The sequence below is a fragment of the Gavia stellata genome, chromosome 2 (assembly GCF_030936135.1).
Source record: "Gavia stellata isolate bGavSte3 chromosome 2, bGavSte3.hap2, whole genome shotgun sequence".
Taxonomy (NCBI): domain Eukaryota; kingdom Metazoa; phylum Chordata; class Aves; order Gaviiformes; family Gaviidae; genus Gavia; species Gavia stellata.
The window spans coordinates 79,589,125-79,611,440 of NC_082595.1; the positions used below are offsets into that span (position 1 = coordinate 79,589,125).

The 22,316-nt window shown below is 39.7% G+C and overlaps 1 protein-coding gene across 2 annotated transcripts; it reads left to right on the forward strand.

The window, feature by feature from the left end:
- The first annotated feature begins 2,835 nt into the window (after window positions 1-2,835).
- On the forward strand, window positions 2,836-20,809 carry ASRGL1 (asparaginase and isoaspartyl peptidase 1). Of its 2 annotated transcripts, XM_009807344.2 has the most exons (6): window positions 2,836-3,075; window positions 6,034-6,176; window positions 11,295-11,449; window positions 15,678-15,796; window positions 17,753-17,863; window positions 20,522-20,809. In XM_009807344.2, the coding sequence occupies exons 1-6, from the start codon at window positions 2,889-2,891 to the stop codon at window positions 20,755-20,757; spliced, it is 951 nt and encodes a 316-aa protein (XP_009805646.2). In that variant the 5' UTR covers window positions 2,836-2,888; the 3' UTR covers window positions 20,758-20,809. The 2 variants fall into 2 exon arrangements, with proteins under 2 accessions (XP_009805646.2, XP_059691423.1); XM_059835440.1 differs by lacking the exon at window positions 17,753-17,863.
- The last annotated feature ends 1,507 nt before the right edge of the window (window positions 20,810-22,316 follow it).

The following is a 22,316-nucleotide window of genomic DNA, read 5'->3' on the forward strand; positions in this document are numbered from 1 at the left end:
AAAGGCGGTGGCCTAAGAGGGCTTAAGGTAGAAAACTGATGTAGAAACAGATTATTCTAGTTCTTTCAAGCCATACGCTTGTTTTGTTGAATCGTAACAACGTTAGACTAATATTAAAATTTCAATTTAAGGTTACTATATAAATTTAGTGTTCAGCTCTCCATGCAAGCAATTGAAATAATTCTTCTAAACTATTTCATCTAACTAGTATCAGTTTCCTGTTTTGACACTATGTCTGAAAGCAAGATAAACATGCTAGAAAAACAAGCGGTGCTTTCAAATAATTCACATAGGAAATTTAACTTCCTCTTTGTTAATCCTACCAGTGACAATGAAAAACCATTCAGAATAGTTCCTTTTAATTAAACCACATTAATTCATTTTAAACCAACTTTCAAGATCAAACCAGATCTTAAATTGAGTGACTGCACACTGCCATAAATCCTCGTCCTTTTGCACAGTCATGTCACCGCAACTCCTTGTGTGGCCAGAGCAGGCTGCATTTACCGGTCTCCCTGCAGCTTAGCCTACAGCAACAAAACGAAGAAAAAAGAAGCAGAGAGGTGGTGAGCTAAGCCGGAACGGTCAAGGAAGAAGAAGGGCTGCTAGCCAGGTAGTTTGTATAAATTTTGAGACATTTTTGTTTATACTTTTTACTACAAAGGTAAAGAACTCTGGAAATTATGGTTTTTAAATGAAGACTATTTCACAAATATTTTTCCTTTCCAGGAAGAACTTTTTTTAGTAGCTCTTTGTATTACAACTGTTTATTCCACTAGCAGCCTACTATTAAAAAAAAATTAATACTGAATAGCAAGCTTGCTTCTCGTCTTTGCGATCTATTTGGGATCAGTGCGGCCACACACCGCTTGCCCTCGCCTGGCCTGGCCCAGCCCGAAGGCAGACTGGGACGCATGAGGTCTCCCCCCTGCCCCAGCCGCCGCGGGGCCTACAGCCCCTTTCCACTTACACTCCGCAGCCCGAGCTTTGGGAATGGGAATAAGGCGGCCTGGTCAGAGGAGAGGGGAAGGGCGGGCGCGCGGGCCGTGCGGTTGAGTTTCGATTTGGGGGAGAGGTGCCACTTTTCTAATTTAACTCGAGGGGAAATCAAGCGGTGGTGGGTCACAAGGTGGTGTCACGTCGCTGCTGTCGCCTTCCACGGCCCCTCCACGGGAGCGTGCTGCCGGAGAACTCGCTCCCCGCCTGCCTGCGGCTGAGGGGGAAACGAAGCCGAGAAGGGCACGAGGCGGCAGCACCCTCTGCCAGGCAGCCCGGGGCCGGGCCGCTCCCGCCGGCCCTCAGGCAGCGGCGCCCGACCCCGTGCCGAGGTGGGTGAACGCCCGGACGAGAAGGGCAGCAAGCCGCCATCTTAACTGTGGGCATCGACCAGCGCGGGTGGGGGGCGCCATGTCTGCTGAGGGCAGCTGCCTGCAGCGGCGCCGCCGGCCAACGGGCTGCCCGCCCGCCGCCGCCATGCGCGTCCTCTGCGGCTGGGGCCGGCCGGGCCCGCTCCGCCCCGTGCCGGCACCCTCCCGGGACTGCGTCCAGGGCGCTGCGGTCGGCTGCCGCGGGTTGCTGTGGGGACGGGGCGCTGCAGGTGGGCTCCGAGTCCGCGCGCTCGCTGTCCGCGAGGGCGGGTGAGGCTGAGCGAGCGCGGGGGCGGCGGGAGCAGGCGGGCGGGCAGTGCGCAGGCAACCCGGCGGGGCGCGGGGGGGGGGCCGGGCCCGCCCCGCTGCCCAGTGGGGCTTGATCGGCGGTTGAGGAGGGCCCGCGATGAGTTCCTCCTCCCCGACCCTCGCGGAAGGAAGAGCGTAGCTGCCCATTGACATAAAAGCTTGAAAGGCCTCGCTTACGGGATTCTCGGTGAAAATCGAGACGTGTCTGCCCCACATCGGGCTGTAACACCCAAACAGCACGGGCTGGGCCTTCATCTGGTGCGTGCCTGCTGCCGCACTGGCAAGCAGGCCCTGCGAGCAAGTGGGGCTTCTGAGGCTGCGGGGGTGCGAGGGACCGGTCTGTCAGTAGTCCAGCATTATGGGGAGGCTCTGTCTAAAGGATTTGCCTATAGGATTGACGGCAAGGCTGTTGGGTTTTGTTCCACAGCCTCCAAAAATAGCTGGCCCTGAGAAACTGTTTTCATGTGGAGAGTTTCCTCTGTGAAGTGCCCTAGATTTCAGTGGGAGATGAGGCTGCTTCTCCTTTGCCTTTTTCTGGAACGAAAAATGCAATTGCCGTCACCAAAGATGTGTAGCAGCATTCTTTTTTGCTCACAGGAGGCTGTGAGCTGTAACAACAAACTGTTGACTGCCAGGTTTGAATGCCTTGTTTCCCTGCACGAAGTACAAAGTTTTGCAAGAGGTCAGAGGTTTGAAATCCAGGCAGTAGAGCTGGTTAAGCTGTTAACTCAGGTCAGGTCAGTTGCTTTTCTTTATCTCTGGTTATATTATTGTACTTGAACAACGGGGCTACCCATCTAACATGAAGAGCAGTTAGCAGGATCAAGGGTTACTCAGATGCTTGTTTCTGTGTAACTTGTAATATCACCAGTGTTCATGCTAAATCCTAAGATTGTAGAGTAACTTTGGCTGGAAGGGGCCTTCAGAGGCCACCTGGCCCAGCCCCCTGCTCAAAGCAGGGCTGACCTCAAAGTTGGACCAAGTTGCTTGGGGCCTCCCCCAGTCCAGGCTTGAATTAGGAGCTCCTTCACGTGAGTACTCGGCTTCCTGAAAGGTAGAATGGTTGCAGTCAAATTGACAGTATCTGTTAAGTAACCTGCAGGGTTCTCTCCATGTAGAAGGGAGCACATGCTAAAGACTTTTCTTTCCAAAACAGGCTAACTACGAGTAACCTGTGTGCACAGCTGAAAGCCTCAGGAGGAGTTCAGCAGGATGAAGCCTGTCATTGTGGTGCATGGTGGAGCTGGCCGGATCTTTAAAGAACGAGAAGAGGGAAGTCGTGCTGGTGTTGTCAGAGCTGCGCTGCGAGGTTATGGTATCCTGAAACAGGGAGGCAGTGCCTTAGATGCAGTTGAGGAGGCAGTACAATCAATGGAGGATGATCCTCATTTTAATGCAGGTAATTTTTTCAAGAATTAAGTGGGTTTAGAATCATCATGTATTTTAAGTGCTTTGCCCTGATGCTTCTGAAAATGCTGGCTTGCATTTTCTTTGAAGTATGCACATTTCAGTGGAGTAAATACTGGTGTCACAAAAACACACTTCCAATCCCACAATATTGTTTATGTTTCTGTATAATAAAATAGCATGGTATGTACCGTAGTTTCTCATGAGTACACTTAGGCAGATTCTTACTCTCTTCTCATTTTTCAGTGTTTTATACCTGCCATTTCATTCTTGTGGTGCTATATGTGTTTTCTGTAAATCTTCTTGTGTTACTGTGCTGTGTATTCAGTTTTAAGACATGGACTTCTTAATGGAGGCTATGTTTAGTTAATGTTAGTGTTTAAGGCACTTAAATATAGCTTGCAGCAACGTTTAAGCCTTAATGCTTGACCTTTACCATTGCCAGAGGAATACAGTTCTTGGGGGTTTTAGTTTTTTTGCTCTTAATGATTGTAATTAGTGCTTTTGTAAATAGTATTACAGAAGTAATGCAGTAATGGTATATGAGTCATGAATTTATACAGTTAGGGTTCATAACTGGATTTCCTAACGATTAATGCTAATGTCAATAGTCAAATATTTTTGTCTTCTTCGTATGCCCTCAAATTTATTATTTTGATGAATTTCAGTGAAGATATTTCCCCACCCCCACCAAGGTATGTCAGGAATGAACATGGAAAGAAAGATCTGTCAGTGTTCAGTGGTTTAGATAACATAGCTATTAGTTATGTGCACACTTAGTTTGCAGAGATTCTCTTGTTCCTTCTCACCTTGTAATTGAGAGCAAGGGAGAGCTTTTACTTCATATGAAACTTACAGTGTATTGTTACTGACTTGGGTTGAACCCCTTGATTTTTAGAGGATTCAAGCTGAAATCATGAAGCGGACTTAGAGGTGTGTTGTCTACTATTATATAATTAACATCAAGGTGGTATTCTCTCATTCAACTTTTACTTAACTGGACTTGAGCCTTAAGCCCTTGTTCAAGTTTGACTATGCTGATCTAAATGGCAAGTAGTCTGGTAATCACTTACGGATATGTCTAATTGTGTTAACACTCATTAGATAAAGCTGCTCTCAGTAGCTGGCAAAAATGAGCTGAAAGCTATGTGAAGAGGGCTCTGATTGGAGTGGCTGTTTAAAACTCACTGTGTGGTATTTATCTCTGTAAAAGAAAAATCAGTTTTACTGTAATATTTTCTAAGAAAACACAGATATTGCTAAGAGACAACAACAAAGATTGGGAAGAATGGGCATAAAGATCAAGTTGTGTCCTTTTTTGAATGATAGGGTTTAGCCATGCTGTATAGGTGTATCTTGATGTAGGCTTGGTGGAGCAGCTCAGAAGATATACTGTTTTCTAAAACTACCATTTTAGTGACTTATGCAGCATAATGAAGTCATCAAGTTCTGCCTGTGATAAGGAAATGGTGTTGGTTCTATTTCCTTCATGTGATCTCTTTGACTAGAGGTATTAACTAGCTTGGTGTGAATACTCCAGATACAAGAACTGTCATTATAGTGATCCTTGCACACTCTTCCCTCCTCAGCCTTTGCAGGACAGAGGACAGATCTATCTGTCTGTAGATAGAGGGAACTGGAGTACTCCTCTCAGAACCCCTGTTGTGATTTGGCTAATGTCAGACACATTCATTATTTGTGTCCCCTTAGATTTTCTGTCTTCTTTTGTCTCAGTGTTTTTTCCCTGCCCTTTGCTTCACAAGTGAGCTGGACTTTGTTTTTTTTTTTCAGTGCTGCTGCCAATGGATACCATGGCCTCAGAGGCAGGTAGTCCCTACCTATCTTGCTGGAAGGCAGGTGAAAAGACAGTCTGTAATCAGGAGAAGGAAGGCTTTATCCTACCTCAGATAACCTGAATGTTAGTATCTAGCCTTGCCATGGTGTACAGGCTTTCACAGTGGTGAGTGGAATGAGAAAGGATGGCTACACAGCTCTCTAAGGGAAGTGGGATGAATTGTTCTTAGAGGGCATCTGTTTCTCTTCACCGTTTTAGCTCTGTAATATGTGCAAGTCTTTCTACCTGAGCTACTGTGTAAGTCTGTCATGTTTTGGTTTGGTTTTTTTACTTCTTTTTAAGTTTAGTCTTCTCCATCCTTACTAGCAAGGCTTGTGCACTTGATGACTTACAACTGATTATTCCCCTGTGATAGAATTATTGGCATTATTTAAAAAAAACCCTATTTGCATTGTCTCATTTTGTATCTCATTAATTTTCAATTAGGTTAGTGATAGCACTGATAATTATAGAAGAAAATAACTACCCAGCATTTTATTACTTGATTTCTTTTAATTCCTTCATCTACTGTTTTTCTTTGGTAAAGAAGAACTTGTTATTTCAAGCTTTTGTTACACTAGTGAGTGGACACTTTTATCCTGCTCCATCGATTTTGGCAGTTTCTTGGAATGCTATGTGATGTTAATCTGTTTATAGGATTGAACACCACACTATTTTGTTGGGTTATGTTGTATCCTCCTTTGGAAGAACTGTAAAGGTAAAATTGTTTTATGTGCACTTGAAGTGATCTGGGGGAAAATTAATTCTGTTCATGATTGTTGGTCATTTTAACTTTCATACCTAGCATGTCATTTGGAATGGGATTGGAAGTGTGGTTTTCATCTTCTAAAAATAAAACTAAATTTTAAAGTAGATGTTGTACCCTGTGAGACTTCTGTTAATGGTTGGATTTTGTGGTTATACTCAGCAGCGTTTGTGATGTTTTGTTTGTATTCAGGAGATACTTTCAATAAGTCAGACAACAAATTGGGAAAGAGAAAGTTTGCTTGATGAGATCTAATAATTGAATCACCTTATGGTTAGCTCTTAATGACTTTCTTCTTTTTCCCTTCCTCCCTAATTTTTTTTTTTTTTTTTTTGGGGGGGGGCTTTTAGGCTGTGGATCTGTTCTAAATGAAAAAGGTGAAGTAGAAATGGATGCCATTATAATGGATGGAAAAAATCTAGACTCTGGAGCAGTATCTGCAGTTAAATGTATAGCAAACCCAATAAAACTTGCTCGACTTGTCATGGAAAAGGTATGCTGAATATGTACTTAAGTGTGAAGCATTTTTTCCCTTAGAACTTCATCTGGTATATCGATACACCTCAATGATGATGATTGTGTAGTGCTTTAAAGCAGGAAAGAAGGGAGAAATGGATGATAGTGTTTGGAAATTATGGTCATGACCATGAAGAACTTTTATTTTAAGGGGTTTTGAGAGGTATTTATTAAAAACAACATTCTAAGGAAACATAAGTTCTGAGATGCAATGGGAAGCTCAAGGAGAAGTTGACCTATACATGTCAATCTTCTGTAGCTCCACAGCTGGTTTCCAAGATTTTAGGATTTTTTTTTTTGTTCACTTGTTTTTTAAGAGCTTTTATGCTGTCACTGGGTCTTCTGCTTGATCTTGCAAGATTAAAGTTGGATAATATACTGTTGACTTTGCAGTGACGTGGAACTGAATTAAATGACCCAATAACATATTTGGCCATGTAATGCAGTCTTACATTGTTCTAGGTAGCCTTCTCCATTGTGACCTAATCAGATGGTAGCCTTAGTGCAAAGTTGTGGTCTTCCAGCAGTAGAAGATAATGTTAGCACTATGTGATGGTGGCAGATTTCCCAAGAGAATCAAACTTTTCAGGGCAGCAAAATGATTATTACTTGACCTGCTATGTAAAATTGATCTCATCTTACTCCACTAAGTGAAGTCCCTCTAATATCTGCCACAGCAGACTTCTCTCGTTTTTCAGAAATGGTGCAACTGGTACAGTTCAAGATGGAGGTCATTTGTGTGATATGTGCATCTGTTTTACCATTACTAGACTGTGACAGTGATCAAAAAGTTTGTACTGTCTTGGGAGTTTACATTTTTCACTCTGCCAATGCAGCTGCCCCATTGTTGAAAAGGGTTCATATTTGCAAAAACACTCATTAACAAAGAGGATTTGTGTTTCTTTAACCTTTCAAAGTGACTTTTGAGGAAACAAAAGCTATTTTGGTGATCTGTAAAGATGATTAAAATGTAATTTGTCCTCAGCAGCCTCCAAAGAAGATAGCTATTACTTTTGCCTTTAATTGGAGGATAGTTCTGCTTTTAAAATCAGAACTTTTGTTGTTTGTTGTAGAATGTATGTCTACTAGAAAACAATGTTAAAACTTCTGATGAATAAGCTTTTTGTTCCTTCATATGGGTTTTATTCTGTCATTTAGCTAGAACAAATAAGTATAGCTGGTAGACAGCATCACAAGAAGAAATTTTTCAAAATTTGAGAATGTAGGTGGGGGTTGGTGGAGAAATGTCTTCTAGCATGTCGGGGGGGAATGTTGTGGGGTTTTTTTATTTGGGTTTTTTTTTTCTGTAGATAACTTCTTTTAATGCCCCTTGTTCAGTTTGTATTCCAGAATAACTGTTTATTTTTTTTTTTGTCTTCTCCATGACAAAATCCCATTTAAGTCAACAAGAATAAAGTCAAAGCAACACTGCTGGTTTTTGAGAACATAACTTTCCAAAGTGTTTTTTTAAAAAACAAAATAACAACAAAAAACAGTCAGAAAAATCTCTCCTTCGTCTTTCTTGTCTTTGTGGTCATTGTTGTCTTTCTTGTCATTGTGTGGTGCTTCCGGTGTTCAAAAATGTTGAAGCAAAACCTGAAAGGAAACCATAAAATTCAACTGTACAGGACCGAGTATAATGGTATAGCCCTAAACCCATGAAATTTTGTGGTAAAGCGTATTTCTTTTTGCCCAGATGCAAAAACTCTGTGTAGATGACGAAGTTCAAATGTAAATGTTGGCTTAAATTGCTTGATATATCTTGAGGTGATTTTTCTGCTGCTTTTCCATCAGGTATTGTAAATGGGAATACCAACTGATGTTACTCTTCTGTTCATCTTGGACAGGAATTTTGGGACACCAACCCAGGCTATTTCACAGTACATTTCAGAGTGTATTTTGTTTTGTTTTACTGTGCATAATTAAAAATATTTTTAACTCTGTGATCCATGGATAAAAAGACTGTAGTTTTCCTGGAGTCCCAAGCATGTTAGGATGCTTATTTCCCTGTGGTTTTGAGATGCCTCACTGCCTTAAAGAATTTTGAAACATGCAGCTCCCAAAACCAAGCAAACAAACAAAAAAACCCCTCCCCACCTGCTTGTAATTTTCTGTATTTCCATTACTATATGGAACAATATGGGCTCCATCTGGTGGCCAGAGTAGCTCTTCTAGATTGTCTGCGCACATTTATCCTGTGTGCTGTCACATTCTCACTGGGCTCAAACTTGTCCAAATTCATGAGGTAGAAGAAAGGAGAGCACCAGAATGATTTCCATTCATGATTTGCTATGCTATTGAACACAGCAGCCTCTAGAGATGGAATGCTTTTAGTGCATTAACTAATTCAACAAATCCTTGAGAAAGCAGTTAAATTCCTGTTGAATGATTCCTGTTTGTAGTGAACAAAAATAGAATGATACATTGAAATGGCTTTTTTTTTTTAAATGGGGCATGTAATTCCCCTCAGCTCCAGCACTTCATTAGATGGGCATCTTGTGAACATTAGAGCACTGATTCATTGGTATACGTGAACTGTGTTTATGTTTTCCCCTACTATATCGTCCAGCCCCTTACATTAGAGAAAGGAGAATTTAGCTTAGAACATACACTTCTCAAGGCAAAGGTGCAAATTTTTGCTGTGCTCTGCACACTGCCAGGATAAAATAAATAAAGAACAGTCTGAATTTCAGGCCAGCTGCAGAAATTTGGGGGATTTTCTCTTCCCTGTTTCCCATGAAATTAACTAAACTTGCCAACATTTGTTGTTTGTTAGTAAGATCTCTGGAACCCTTTTTTTTTTTTTTTTTTTGTCCTTTTGGATTACTTTGTATAAATGTGTCCCAAAAAAATTTGGCACTTAAAGTTAGCAAACATATTCATAAAACTGTAGAAGAAGGATGAGACAGAAAAATGTGCTTTTGGGATGTTCGGCAATGTTCTACCAGTGCTTTTCATCAACAAGATATATTGAAAACAAAAAAAAAAAAACCACCAACAACCACCAAACATCTCCCCCCCTGTCCAAAAAAAAAAAAAACCTGCAAAAAACCTATCATAGAAGCTTATTCCTTTACATGCAAGTATTTCTTGTTCATGCAGCTCAGGAAGGTGGGTGCGTTATCAGAATCTGCATATGGGAGGGAACCCTTTGAAAAAGTTTTAAGAAACAACTTCATTTTTTACAATAAAACTTTATTTTCTTTAAACTTGTTTAAAGGATCATAGAGTCTTAATTGCTGAAGAAAGCAAGTGATGGAGGACAAAGCTTTCTGATACAGATAAAGTCAAAAGAAAAGTTCAATATATTTCCTAACAAAAAACAAACCAAAAACAGCCAAAAAAAAAACCCCAACAGAAAAAAAACACCAAAGAAACCCCCCAAACCAATTTGTATTATTGGATCGTGTGCTTCTGGTGGTTTAGTGGCAGAGGGGGGCAGTATTGCGCAAAGAAGTTGGCTTTCAAGTCGAAGCGCACTGGCTTTGTTAGAAATAGGTAGGTCTTTTACTGTCTGGTAACACCACTCAGCCTGTAAGCCTGTTGTCCACTCTTTCACGTATACAGAGGACTTCTTCCTTGTAACACTTATTCTTGTTCCCTAAGACAATACTCTTATGAATTGATGACTTAATTTGTCAATAAAAAGGCATTTAAATTTTCAGAAAAGTTTGCTTGTCAGAGCCACCGCATCAGGAATGTTTCTAAAGTGTAGTCACGTTTCCCGCTTCTGTAACTATCTGAAGGGTTTAGTGCAGAGGCTGTAATAGGCTTAAGTAGAGATCAGTGTCCACGGTTTGGGAAGAGGTTCGGCTGGAATCCTTAAAAACAATGTGGTACTATCAGTTGGTGATGGGTAGCGATTGCTTGTCGTTGCTTTGGAAATCAACAGAAGTTGATGGTCTGCAACGTCTAAAAAGTCTGAAGCTTTGAGTCTGTGGAATGCAGCATGACAGAAATACGCAACCTCTGGCGTCCTTGCTTCAGGCCGAGAGCCGAGTATGTGCCACTTTGGTGCCCTGCAAGGCTTTGCAGGCCTGCTGCCTCCAGCATCATGTGGTTTTACTTCTTGGACCTCAGCTGGTACCTGTGTGCTGCGCTGCTGCATGGACATAAAAGCTTGCTTGAAGTTAGGTGCTATGCTCTGAAATGACTCCATACTGTGTAGTCAGACCACCACTCCTCCAAAACCCTTCCTGGGCTCTGATGAGCAATTAACAGCTGTGTAGTGGTCCAAGAAGTTGATGCTTATTTTTGGACACAGATTAAAAAAAAAAATAAAATACATTATTTTAGAGCTCCTACTAAAGTATAAGGATTAATGAAACAAATTTATCTGGCAAGTTTCTCTAAAATAGGAATTAACCAAGCTGTACAGACCTTGAAGCATGGATTTAACTAAGGTTGTTGACTTAAATTCTGGTCTAAGTGCTTTGCTAAATAAAGGAATCAAAATAGAGCTTCTGCAAATGTTGTTTGAAGAGAGCAAACATTTTCTGGTCAAACCCATTAGAACAGTATTCTGTTCTTAAATTTTAAATTCTGGGTCTATAAGAGTAGCGGCTAGTTGAAGGAAATACTTAAAATAAAATGGCTCAGCTGATGTTAAGAAACACTTCAGTGTATGATATTTACATTTTTTGGTTATTTTACGAGATGTAATTCCTTCAAACAGAACAGGAATTTATTTCCCATTCTTTCCTTCTGAGTAAAATCCTTCTAAATCTCTTAGTTAACTGGAGAAAACAGTTAGTTAAGTAGTGATTTGGTGATTGACTGAAAACAGTACAAAGAAGTTGCGTGCAAATTAGCAAGAGAGCAAATTTACTAATTTTTCTTCTCCCATTATAATGAAGTGTTAAATAGATAAATGCAGTTCTTTTCTACTAATGATGAAATTTTGTATCTGTGTTTTGGAGAGCTGAAAATTTTTTCAGCTAGTGGAAGAGGATATAGGCATAGAAATCTAGAAATAAGACAAAACTTGGAATTTTGTTTGTGTGGATACTTCTAAAAATAAAGAGCGATTATACAAAACTGCTCAGTACAAGCCAAAACAAGAATTGTCAATTAATTTCTTGTCTGTCTTCTGCAGACAAAGCATATGCTGCTGACTGACCGTGGTGCACACCTGTTTGCCCAGGCCATGGGTATTCCTGAGACTCCAGGGGAGAAACTCATAACTGAGAGATGCCGGGAGAGATGGAAGAAGAACCTTGAGCCAGATTCCAACCCTGAAGAGTTTCAGAAGTAGGATTTTTGTAAAATATTTTTTCTTTTTAAAGTCAGGTAATTTAATTTGTGCTATCAGTTTTTAAAAAAAAAAAAAACAGCTTGAAGGCCTGTATTCAGACTTGAGACTACTTCAGTTCCAAGTGTTAACATGGTTTGATACAGTCTTTGCAGTATGTCCTCAGTAAAAGTAATGAAAAATCAAGCTTTCAATGAGTTTGCTCAAGTGTAATTGACTGGAACAAACTTGAACAAACTTTTCGATGCTTAAGAAGATTGTCGGTCACTTTGACATAGCATAGGTTTTGTGGCCTTAATGGAGGACAAAGTTAGAACTTGGTATTGCTTTTAAAATTACCAGTTATAGAGGTGCATAGAGCAGTTTTAACAAACAGCAGGCATCATTTTATATGGTTCTTTTCTGTGGAGGAACTCTGATTTTAAAAAATCTCTAGCCCACATTTTAAAACAAGTCCATGAAAAAAAAATTTAATAAAACTGATCTTGGTTAAGTAGATGATCAGATTTGTCTTTAAACTGGATTAGATTAGATAGACATCAGATTTTGACTAGTAACTCCTTCTGAGTGCTGATTGTGGCTGTTGGTTATTGTAGATAGGAATGAAAAAATTGACCAAGAAGTTCAGTGTAGTGGTGGGTGTGAAAAGAGATGCTGCTGGACAATATTGCACAACAGCGAAACGAAAGTCACTTGAAAAATAAGCAAATCTCATATAAAGTGGAGAGGAAGGTGAGGTGGATGGGAGAGGAAAGAAAATCATCAGATGTCAAAAATGTTTTTTATGCCTGTGAGGTAGGCATAAATACTAAGTTGTTTTGAGCTTCCATTTATACATTAATGGGTGTGGCATAGGAAAACACTGTATTACATTACATAAATGCTGTATTACATGTTGTTCATCTCTACTGTGAAACAGTAGTAATGAGAGAAGCAGAGCTGAAGAATTTGTAGATCAAAAGGAGGAAATTTCTTTTGTGGGCACGTTAATTAAAGTCCATGAAATGAGGCTATGAACTACAACCTCTATGTTACTTTCAGTAAATTGATAGAAGGAAAAACAAATTCATGAGGCAAGTGTAAATATCGTCTTGTAAACAAAGTGAAGTTGTTCCTTGACCATAAGGTCTCAGTCATCTCAGTTCATCTTGTATCCAACAGAAGTTTTCTTTTGATCCATGGTCTATCCAAGGACTGTGTGGTATTATAATTTATTACGAAGAATTTTGAGGACTGTGTAGCCCCTACTGCCACTTGGTCTCCTGAATATTTAAGTTGGAATGGCATGGCATCTGAGCCTCCATTCATTCTTTATAACTGCTTAATCATTTTTTTTTCTTGTAACAGTGTTAGGCATCTTCAATTTCAGCATTGTCTGGTTCTGGAACATCTGATAATAGAAGGCTTGTGTATTTCTGAAGGTCTGAAGACTTTTTCTTGTCTTAGCCGTGCTGTTCTTTTTCTGACAGCCAGTGCCCAAAACATCAGCGCAAATTCACAAAGTTGAAAACCGGTCTTTTTTTATGCAAGCCCATTTGTTCCTGTATCACATGTGGAATGTTCTTTTTCCCTGTTATGTCCACAGTGATTATGCAGAAACTTGGCTGAGGCGAACAGACAGAAGGTGAAGTAGTAGTAGTCAGAGGCAACATAATACCAGATCATACTGGGAATTTGAAGGTTGGTGTGTACTTTACTTCCAGTCCTTTGGTCCTAACAATGTTGGAAACCTTGGGCGTTCACAGCTTTCCAAGCAAAGTTTGGTGTCTCCAGAAGAGAGACCTTTCTCTTCTGCTGGTTAGAAGTCTGCATTCATTTATGCTAAAAGCTTATGATTCCATTGCATATACAACATGGCATCTTATACACCTTTTGCGGAGAATAAGGTGTGGTTTGTTTTATCTTCAGCCTCTCACTCCAAAAATTCTGACCATACCTTTGTCAGGAATTGCTGGAGATTGCCTGAGAACCCCACAGAAGGGGAGTTGAGTCCAGCCATAAGGTAGTAGATGGGCTGCTAGCCCCTCTGTGAATCACAGTGCAAGAGTAACTTGAGGAGTTATTAATTAACAAGGACCCTGACAGCAATCGACAGTAAACCCTACTACTGATGCAGGGCTAAGAGACGAAATAGCAGATGCCTTATTAGTTGAATAGGGATAGAGTAAGTGCATGTAACTTCATGGATACTGGATAATGAAAGATTTAGACAAAAGGGAATGAACAAATCCAAGTGATCCATTCTGCATCACAGTATATGCAGTACATAAGAATAATTCTTGATTGAACAAAATCATTACTACTAATAGCATCCTCTGGTATACCACAGGTACTTGTTGAGGTTCTTGCTACTGTCATTAACAAACAATAGAGAGATGATTATAATAGGATATCCCTGCTTAGACAGTTTTGCCTGCCTTGGTAATGTTTCTGAGTCAACTAGCCATGCAACAGATTGTTTATATCTTCTTTGCCTTTGTTCTGAAGATGAACAAAGAAAACATGTGACACTGAAGCAATAAAAAAGTTTAAAGGGACAGTAAGAAATAGAGCATAGTTGTCTATTTGCTCCACTGCAGATAAGGTATGTTGGATACATTCACTTTCTTACTTATTGCCAGTTGAGCTCTTGTACCAAAACAGATAGCTGCTGCATATGTGATCTGTGTACTTTCATTATTCTCACAGTTGCTTAAGGTAAATACATACCTAGGAAAATGTACATCTGGATGCACCTTTCTTAAATTCCTCAGGAGGATCTAACTTTAGTTGGTTGAAGGGTGCCGCATAAGTGTGCAAGGGAGTACTGAATTTACTAATATTCTTTTCAGCAAATCACTTGTAACAGATGGATGGGTGGGAAGCCCATCTGCACCATCATATCAGTTTGAGATGAGGTCCGTCTCCACGTAAATGTCAGAGCAGTTTGTAAGGCCTGTGATTCATCAGTCAACTTTGAATTGCTGTGAATGAAATGTAGGGGCTGACAGTATGATATTTTACATAAGCAGGAGGGAACAGGAAGTTGGTTCTCCCAGAAATTGACTGTCAGTTTCATGGTACACAAAGACTGTCTGACTTAATTAGATTAGATTTTGTGGGGCTATAGAGAGACCTTCATCAGTGCTCAGGCAACTTCCAAAGGTATTCCTGTTCCAGTTGCCTGTTGGCCAGTTCCTTGAAGGATTGTTACAAATTATTTTCCTGTGTAGAGGGATTTAGATTTTTTTGGTATACCTCTCCTAGCCAGATACTGTTTTATGTTCCTACATGAATTGCCAAGACTGGAATATGTGGACACTCAAACTGTTGCTTCTCAGTGATGTCTTGCTTTTCAGTGCAGCAACTGTTACAGTAAGTTACAATAGCCTTTTTTTCTCCGACTATGAATACACATATATATAATAGGCTGCTTAAAATATATGACTTTTCTGTGCTGAAGAAGTAAAGCAATAGCTGAGACTTCTGTTTTCTTCAGTGCATGAAGATTTTTAAGCTGTTGTGCTTAATCTGTTTCAACGGATTCTACTGGCCAAGTGATTTAAACCTCAAGATTGCGTAGCTACAAAGACGAAGATATGTATTAATGATGTGTTGTGAACAATACTAGTTGAAAGGCACATAAATAACTGGGGGTGGCGGTGGGGGTGGGGGGTGGCATTCAAACATTTAGAGGAATAAGGAAGAGGAAAGAGGAGGAACAGGAAGGAAATGATTCAGTGCGTGCATAACATTACTGTCCTTTTCTGTATTCACTTGTTTACGTGCATTGTCATTAATAATTCCGGTTAACCTCCTGGTGGGACAGTGGAGATAATTCTTGTGTCTTTTGAGTTGCTGTTTAGGGGGAAGTTGTGTGTCAGGTGTGTCACAGCCAAAAAACTCCTCCAGTACTATGATGGCTAGAAATATTTCTGCCCTGTGTGCTTTTGTTTTGCGGGTTTTTTCCTCTCCAAGTTGAAGTTTCCATACTATGAAGGTAAACAAGTCAAGGGATGAGATTAAAAAAAAATTGAGTGTTTTCTACTCTATTAAATATAAAGCTATAAGAACTGTTGCATATTGCTTGTTATTTTTGTAGTGAGAAGCATGGTAAAAAATAGCTTTATGATGAGCAGTAATTTTTTTGCAGTAATCTTTTTTAAAGCTACCTGGAAAATAAATGCAACATGCTTTGGCAGGTATGCTTTAATTCTACTTAATTTTGTGAACTGTTTTTCTTGGCAGAGACCTTGGAACAGTCGGTGCTGTTGCTATAGACAGTGACGGAAATGTAGCTTGTGCAACATCCACTGGAGGACTCTCTAATAAACTGATTGGCCGTGTTGGTGACACAGCATGCATAGGTATGGGGTGTGGGGTCTCACCTCTCATTTTTTGGAGGTATCTCATTTAAAGAAAGAAAAAAGTATTACACGTTCTCCTTTTCATTACTGAAATGAAACATAAGTACTGGTACATCTGAAATGGAGGTCTAACATTCAAATGTATCAAAGCTCAAGCTCCTTAACACAACGTGGAGATTGCAAGTAAGGATTGGGAGTAGAGGTGTAGTGCTGTCATTATTGTCATCATCCAGCACTCTTCTGTCTGGAAAACAGGGATGGGAATTTCTTTTTTCTGTCCTTTCCTGAATGCTAACTTTTTTTTTTTCCTGTGTTTCCTTTCTGTTCATTCTGATAAAGCTCTCCTTTTGTACATCCATGCTTACAGCTAAGTCAAAAAATGTAATCTGTTCCATACTAAGATGCTGTTTTCTTGATACTTAAGGAAGTAGGTGTAATTGTAATTACTGTTCGTTATAACACTGAGCCAGAATTGTGAAATGACTGGCAACTTTGAGTAGATTCCTGTTCTTAGAGAGTCCTGATAAGACCGCCTCAGAGTCTAATAGATATGGTGTGGAATAAAGGAAATATTTTAAGAGATCTCTTATCCAAGTATAAAGAGACACTTGAAATCCTTTCCCCAGACTTCTTCCTCTCATGGTACAGACTTGCCATTTGGTTGCTTCAGGGTTCTACCATACAGTTGGGATTTGGAAAACAGTTATTTTTAGTAAAACACGTTCCAAACTCAAATAGCATTGCTATTGGCAGTACATGATTATTATAAAACTAATACTAACTTTCTCTCGTATCCTAAGTTGCAAATATTTTGGTACCCTCTGAATTTTGACACTGCAGCCTTCTGACTGCAAATACACTTCTCTTATGTAGATCATGTTCAGGGCTCCTATAGTATGGGACGTAGGTCTGTGAAGGACAAGTGAAACTGGGCACTGTTGAACGTATGGCTTGCAACTTTTGCTCTTACAAGACATATGCAGGATTGGATACATCCTGCAGCTGTAAATGCTAGCTGTCCTTTTAAATGCTAGCTGTCCTTTTAAATATTAGAGCTTTTTGAAAGGGGGCTTTGACAGACTGATTGTGGCAGTGTTTTTCCACCTGTAAATTGGGGTCTGTTGAAAGGGTCTGATCTGATCAAGAAAGTGCAGAAGGGAAGAAACTTTCATTGCTCTTCTGTGCCTCTTTCCCCTCCCCCCATTACCTTGTTTATAATGCTGTGGTATGTTCCTCCCCAGCTCCTGGGAAATATTTTTCTTAGGAGATGAGCTAGAAACATGGGTGTTGAGCAAGCGGAAGCTTGGTGGAGAACAGGGTGTGGAATGTGCCAGCAAAACAAGGATGGGAGGAAAAAAAAAGCAGGGAGGTGGGAGTTCAACAGAAGAAACACTCTGGTTGCGGTGAGGACTTGCAAGATTCTTCAGGGGTGCTTTGTGATGCTTCACTAGAGCCCAGGCTCTTCAAATCTCCTACACGTTTTTGCTCTTGTGGACAAGTTCCCCTCAAACTTTGGTCAATTCACCAATGTCCTCAAAAGATCTTCCTTCATATCTTCTCAATTGGTAATGTTGTGTGACCTGGCATTCTGCATCCCATTGTTACCTTGCTGATCCTTAATATACCGTCCCTTGCTGTTCTGGAAAATATTTTTGTCCATCCCTGTGAAGCGTTCACCTGCTTCTCCTTCTTTTACCACAAGCAGATCACTACTCTTGTAGCTCTCTCAACTTGGCAGCTGACTTGATCCAGCTGTTGTTGATCTGTTTCATATATTTTACTTTTCAAACTGAGGCAGAAATGAGAAAGAAGTTTGTTACTGACACTTTGCTTCCAGAAGTGCACAGAACTACTGGACCTTTAGGAAGAAATGTTTGGTATCTATTTTAAACAATGCAGAGCTTGTAAATTGTATTACAGAATATTGCCACCTTTTTTTTTCCCCCCCCTGAAAAGGAAGTGGAGGTTATGCTGATAACCGTTCTGGTGCCACTTCAACCACAGGACATGGGGAGAGCATTATGAAAGTGGTCTTAGCCCGACTGATCCTCTATCACATGGAGCAAGGTATATTCCAAACTTCGTGTAAGCTGAAGTAATGAGGATAGGAAACGTTGCCTAATGACAGGTTTCAGTTGATGTACTATAATCTTAGAACAGTTATCAGAAGAGTTGCTCCCAGGGGTATGTGGATGGGTCACCTCTCTTTAAAAACAAAACAAAGTACTGAAGTATTAATAAAGTTAGGATAGCCTTAAATGGACAGAAATATGTATGCTGCTTGATGTTTAATCGTGCTTTAGATCAATGTACATTGAAAGACATTATTGTCTACTTTGTTTAACTGAAGTTCTCTTTAATAATTTTTTCCCAAATTTAAACTAAAATTTTGTGAACAAAGAAATAGAAAACAAGTAAAAGCCCGATATATTTAAGGAAGCAGTAGGGGAGGGTTAGAGATAGATAATCAGAGCTGAAATAAGAAGGCATGGGATATCACCTTTCTAATAAACTGTAAAGGTCTTTATTTTAACAACTCTGATTATAGCAACATAAATGCTTTTAAAATGTTTTAACTATGATTTAAATTTTCATTTTGTTTTGGAAAATATACTAAACTGACTGGGTGGGTATGTGGTAAACAGCTGACACAGTATGTCTTATGTGACTGTAATATAATCTGACTGTGGGATGACCCTTTGGAGCTTTACCTTCATGAGTTAGTCTGTCATCTAAACCCTTGATTATATTACAGCCTGTAAACATAGCCAGACAACATACTTGTATTGCATGCAGTTGAAGAACCGTTAATACAGATATCACCATTATTTTTAGAAAGCCATAGCTTTTGGGCAGTACAGTGCAACTTCCTTTGAGATCAACCAAACTGGAAATAGTTGGAAAACTTTCAATTTACATTTTTATTGGAGAAGCAGTAAGTAGAGAGATAAGTAGCAGCTGAGAATATTTTTGTTACCCTTTACGGAGCTGTTTGCACATAATGAGTGCATTTCTCTGTAAATCTCTTGGCTAATGTGATAGTTTCAGCATAAAATACAACCTATGGATTATTTCCCAAAGCTCTAACACATTATGATCTCCCCTCACTCTCTATATTATGTCCCCAGCTATTCAATTTGTGAATGGCCTTCTAAGCTCTATTTAGTCTAAACTGTGTAAACCAGTTTCTTCTCTGGCTTGAAGTTAACTGCACTGTAAAACCTGTGCATTGATAGCAGTTATCTGGCTTGTGATAAATCGGTATGAAAGGCAAATGAGGCTCAAATTAAAAAGATTTTTAAAAAAAGAAAAAGTAAAAAGAAAATGAACCCACATGTGTGCATGTTTAATTGGTTTGCACTTGTTCACCCTGCCTGTGCTTGCTCTACCTTCATTCATCCTGCCCAGAACCATAGCTCAGCTGCCAGGAAAATACGTCAGCAACAGAATTTCCCTCCCTCCCCACCCCCCACGTTTCCATGAAGGTGCTGAAAACGTACCCTCAAGTTGTTTTAACTTTTTGAGTCCTTGAACAGTCAACTGAAGTTGCATACTTAAGAACAACTATAGAGTTTTTTCATAATTCTGTTCAGCTATTCAGTAATCCACATAGTAAATACCTTCTTCTGGACTAATGCTGCAAAGTTTATTTTCATATTTCAAGAGTGAATTGCTTTGCCAGTCTTAACAGCTGTTGGAATGTCTGTCTTATGATGGCAGCTGTTGTCTTGATGAAAAATTAAACAGTGAAATACTGACCCTTTGAAGTCAGTGCCACTGACTTGAATAGTCACAGTGTCACCCGTAATGTCAGAGAAAGGAGCTTTATCCTGTCAGTCACCAGTGCTGTGAATAATTCTGACTCTGCTGGTTTTGTTTGGTTTTAACTCAAAATTTGCAGGGAAGGCACAAAGGTCAGTTTTTGTTCTGCAGCCTAAGCTGCATAACATTACCGACGGTATATATCTTAGAACAATTAGGCCAAGCCAACTGCATTCCTGAATATATATTCAAACTTGCAGTGAACAAATATTCTGCAGCTATTATAGCACTGTGTGTATGATGTACACATTAACTTTGATGTATTTAGGAAATATTCCTGTTAATATGAATTAAGTTTAGTGAAAAGATAAAGTTGATTTGCTGGTCCTTTCTCTGATATCTACTATATTGAGTCCTCATCGTGCCTGATACTTTCAGAAGTTTCAGGAAGAGTAATCCTGATGTCTGCTTTTGATAAATAATGACAATGTGAAGTATGTGCTTTGAGCTCCATTGCAGCCAGTGGACTTGGAACATAGATGATGACTCAAATTTGTGATTGTTTTAATGTGTTTTTTTTCAAATTGCAAATGCTTTAGACCTAGCTTGTGACAAACTTTTGATGGAAAGCTTGCAGACTGGCATTTTCCCCTTCAAATGATGGCATAAGAAATGTTGTATCTTGAACATAGAGTTGATGGGTTGGTCTATATCAAACACTGAATTACAATCTGAAGCTATTTAAGTCCGGTCTTTGTAGCAGCACCATACCATAGCAGCTATTAGCAACTGTCCAGAGCCTTCCTGTAAACAGTTCCTTTGCTATACTGGAAATTTCTTGCTGATTTAGTTGAAGGAGGAATTAGATTTAGCTAGCTCCATGGGGAGGGGTGAAACTTGAAGGGAATTTTAAAACTTGAAATCAAGACAGATACCATGAAGTTATCTTCTTGTTCTTTTCAGGAATGTCACCAGAGATGGCTGCTGACACTGCATTAGACTACATGAAGACACGAGTTGGGGGGTTGGGGGGTGTAATTGTTGTTAACAATTCAGGAGAGTGGGCAGCAAGGTTCTCCACCAAGCAGATGTCCTGGGCTACTGTAAAGGATGACCAGCTGCATTATGGGCTTTATGCTGGGGAGAGGTATACAAAATCTGTTGATGAAGCACTTATATCTGAAAGTGAGGGATTCTGAGAATGAAGAAACATAAACGGAGAAAGAATAAACATCTCCCATTTTTGTTGGATGACAATGACAGTTGATTTCATCTTTCTGAAAGATCTGTACTCTTTCGATTAGTTCACAGGCATTGCCACATTTACAGTCAAAATGAAATCTGGACATAGTTCTTCAGTGGTCATGGATACATGTATAGTGTTTATTAATACCTTTGGGAAGTCAGGAAATCCTCATTTTCTAGATAAGAAAGAGAATGGTCAGTAGGTTTCTTGGTTAGCATGCCTTAACCCTACATTAAAGGGAGCCTGCGTTTCAGTATTAGAGGAACTCCTTTCCATGCCCATTCTCAGAGACTGCTGCCAGGATGATTTGAGAGGTGAATACCTATAAATTCAAAACTGAATTTCAAAAATTGCATCGCTCACCGGAGTCTTTTGAGCAGTCATACCATGATAACAAAGCGCTGTCAATGAAATACCACCAAACAGCAGTGAAGGGTAAGGCTACGTCATTGTCACAGGCTTGAGGTAACTGTCAGGGGAAATAATAATGAAGTAAAGAAGATAACTTTTCTCCAGAGATGGGAAACGTGATGCTTTCTAAGGAGTCCTATTTTATTCCATTCATTGGCATCAGACCTACAATTAAAAAACAGAGACCACAACAAAGTAGGCTACAATATTTCAAAGTATCTGTGGATAGTTAACAAGATAGATATTATTGACTTAATATCTGGGGTAGTAATAAAGAAGGTCATGATTTCTATAAATATAAATAAAACAGCAATCTTTACTACTCAAATATGAAGGTGATAGGCACCTTTTAAGTCTAAACATGAGATAGATAGAGATGATGATTAACTGGAAAAATAATTACCTAAAATCAAGTGAGAAAAGCAAGTGGCACTAAAATAAAACTGCCTTTTAACAAGCTGCTTGTGTGAAGTCTGAAACGTTTTTTGGAGAGGTTTTCTCATTAAAAAAGAATTTATGTTCTACATTGCCTCTAATACGGTTTCTTCATTAAGATTTTGTATTTTTAAAAGAAAGAGCAAAATTTCTTTTTCCTGTTTTCTGACTTAACTACTTTTTGTGTGTGTGTGTGTGTGTTAAAACTGTGTAATAATTTTACGAATTTTAGGTGGTGACTAGGTTTCCTCTGCGGACAGATTTGTATGCTATAATTGCATACCATCATACTGTGGAATGTTCCCTTTACAAGATAACCCAAATAAACATAGCAAAAATCTTAAATCATAGTTTGAAACTACTCATACCTGTGTCCCAACTACAGTAAGCCATGTTACTGAGTTGGCTCATACAGAATGGTAAGGCTGCCAAGGCTGTCTAACCTGCTCTCTACTTTGATCCATGGTTTATTAGATGTTACAGATGACTGGGTGTGGACAGCGGTGGTTCAAGAGTAGATGGCTCATGTAAAACGTAACCATGGAGTACCTGTGTATTTTATTCCACAGGAGATCATGTAGAAAATGGCTACTATGGAAAATGGATCATCAGAAGTTCATGAAACAGTAACAGTATTTAAGAAGTGCTTATCTGTAGAGAGAAGCG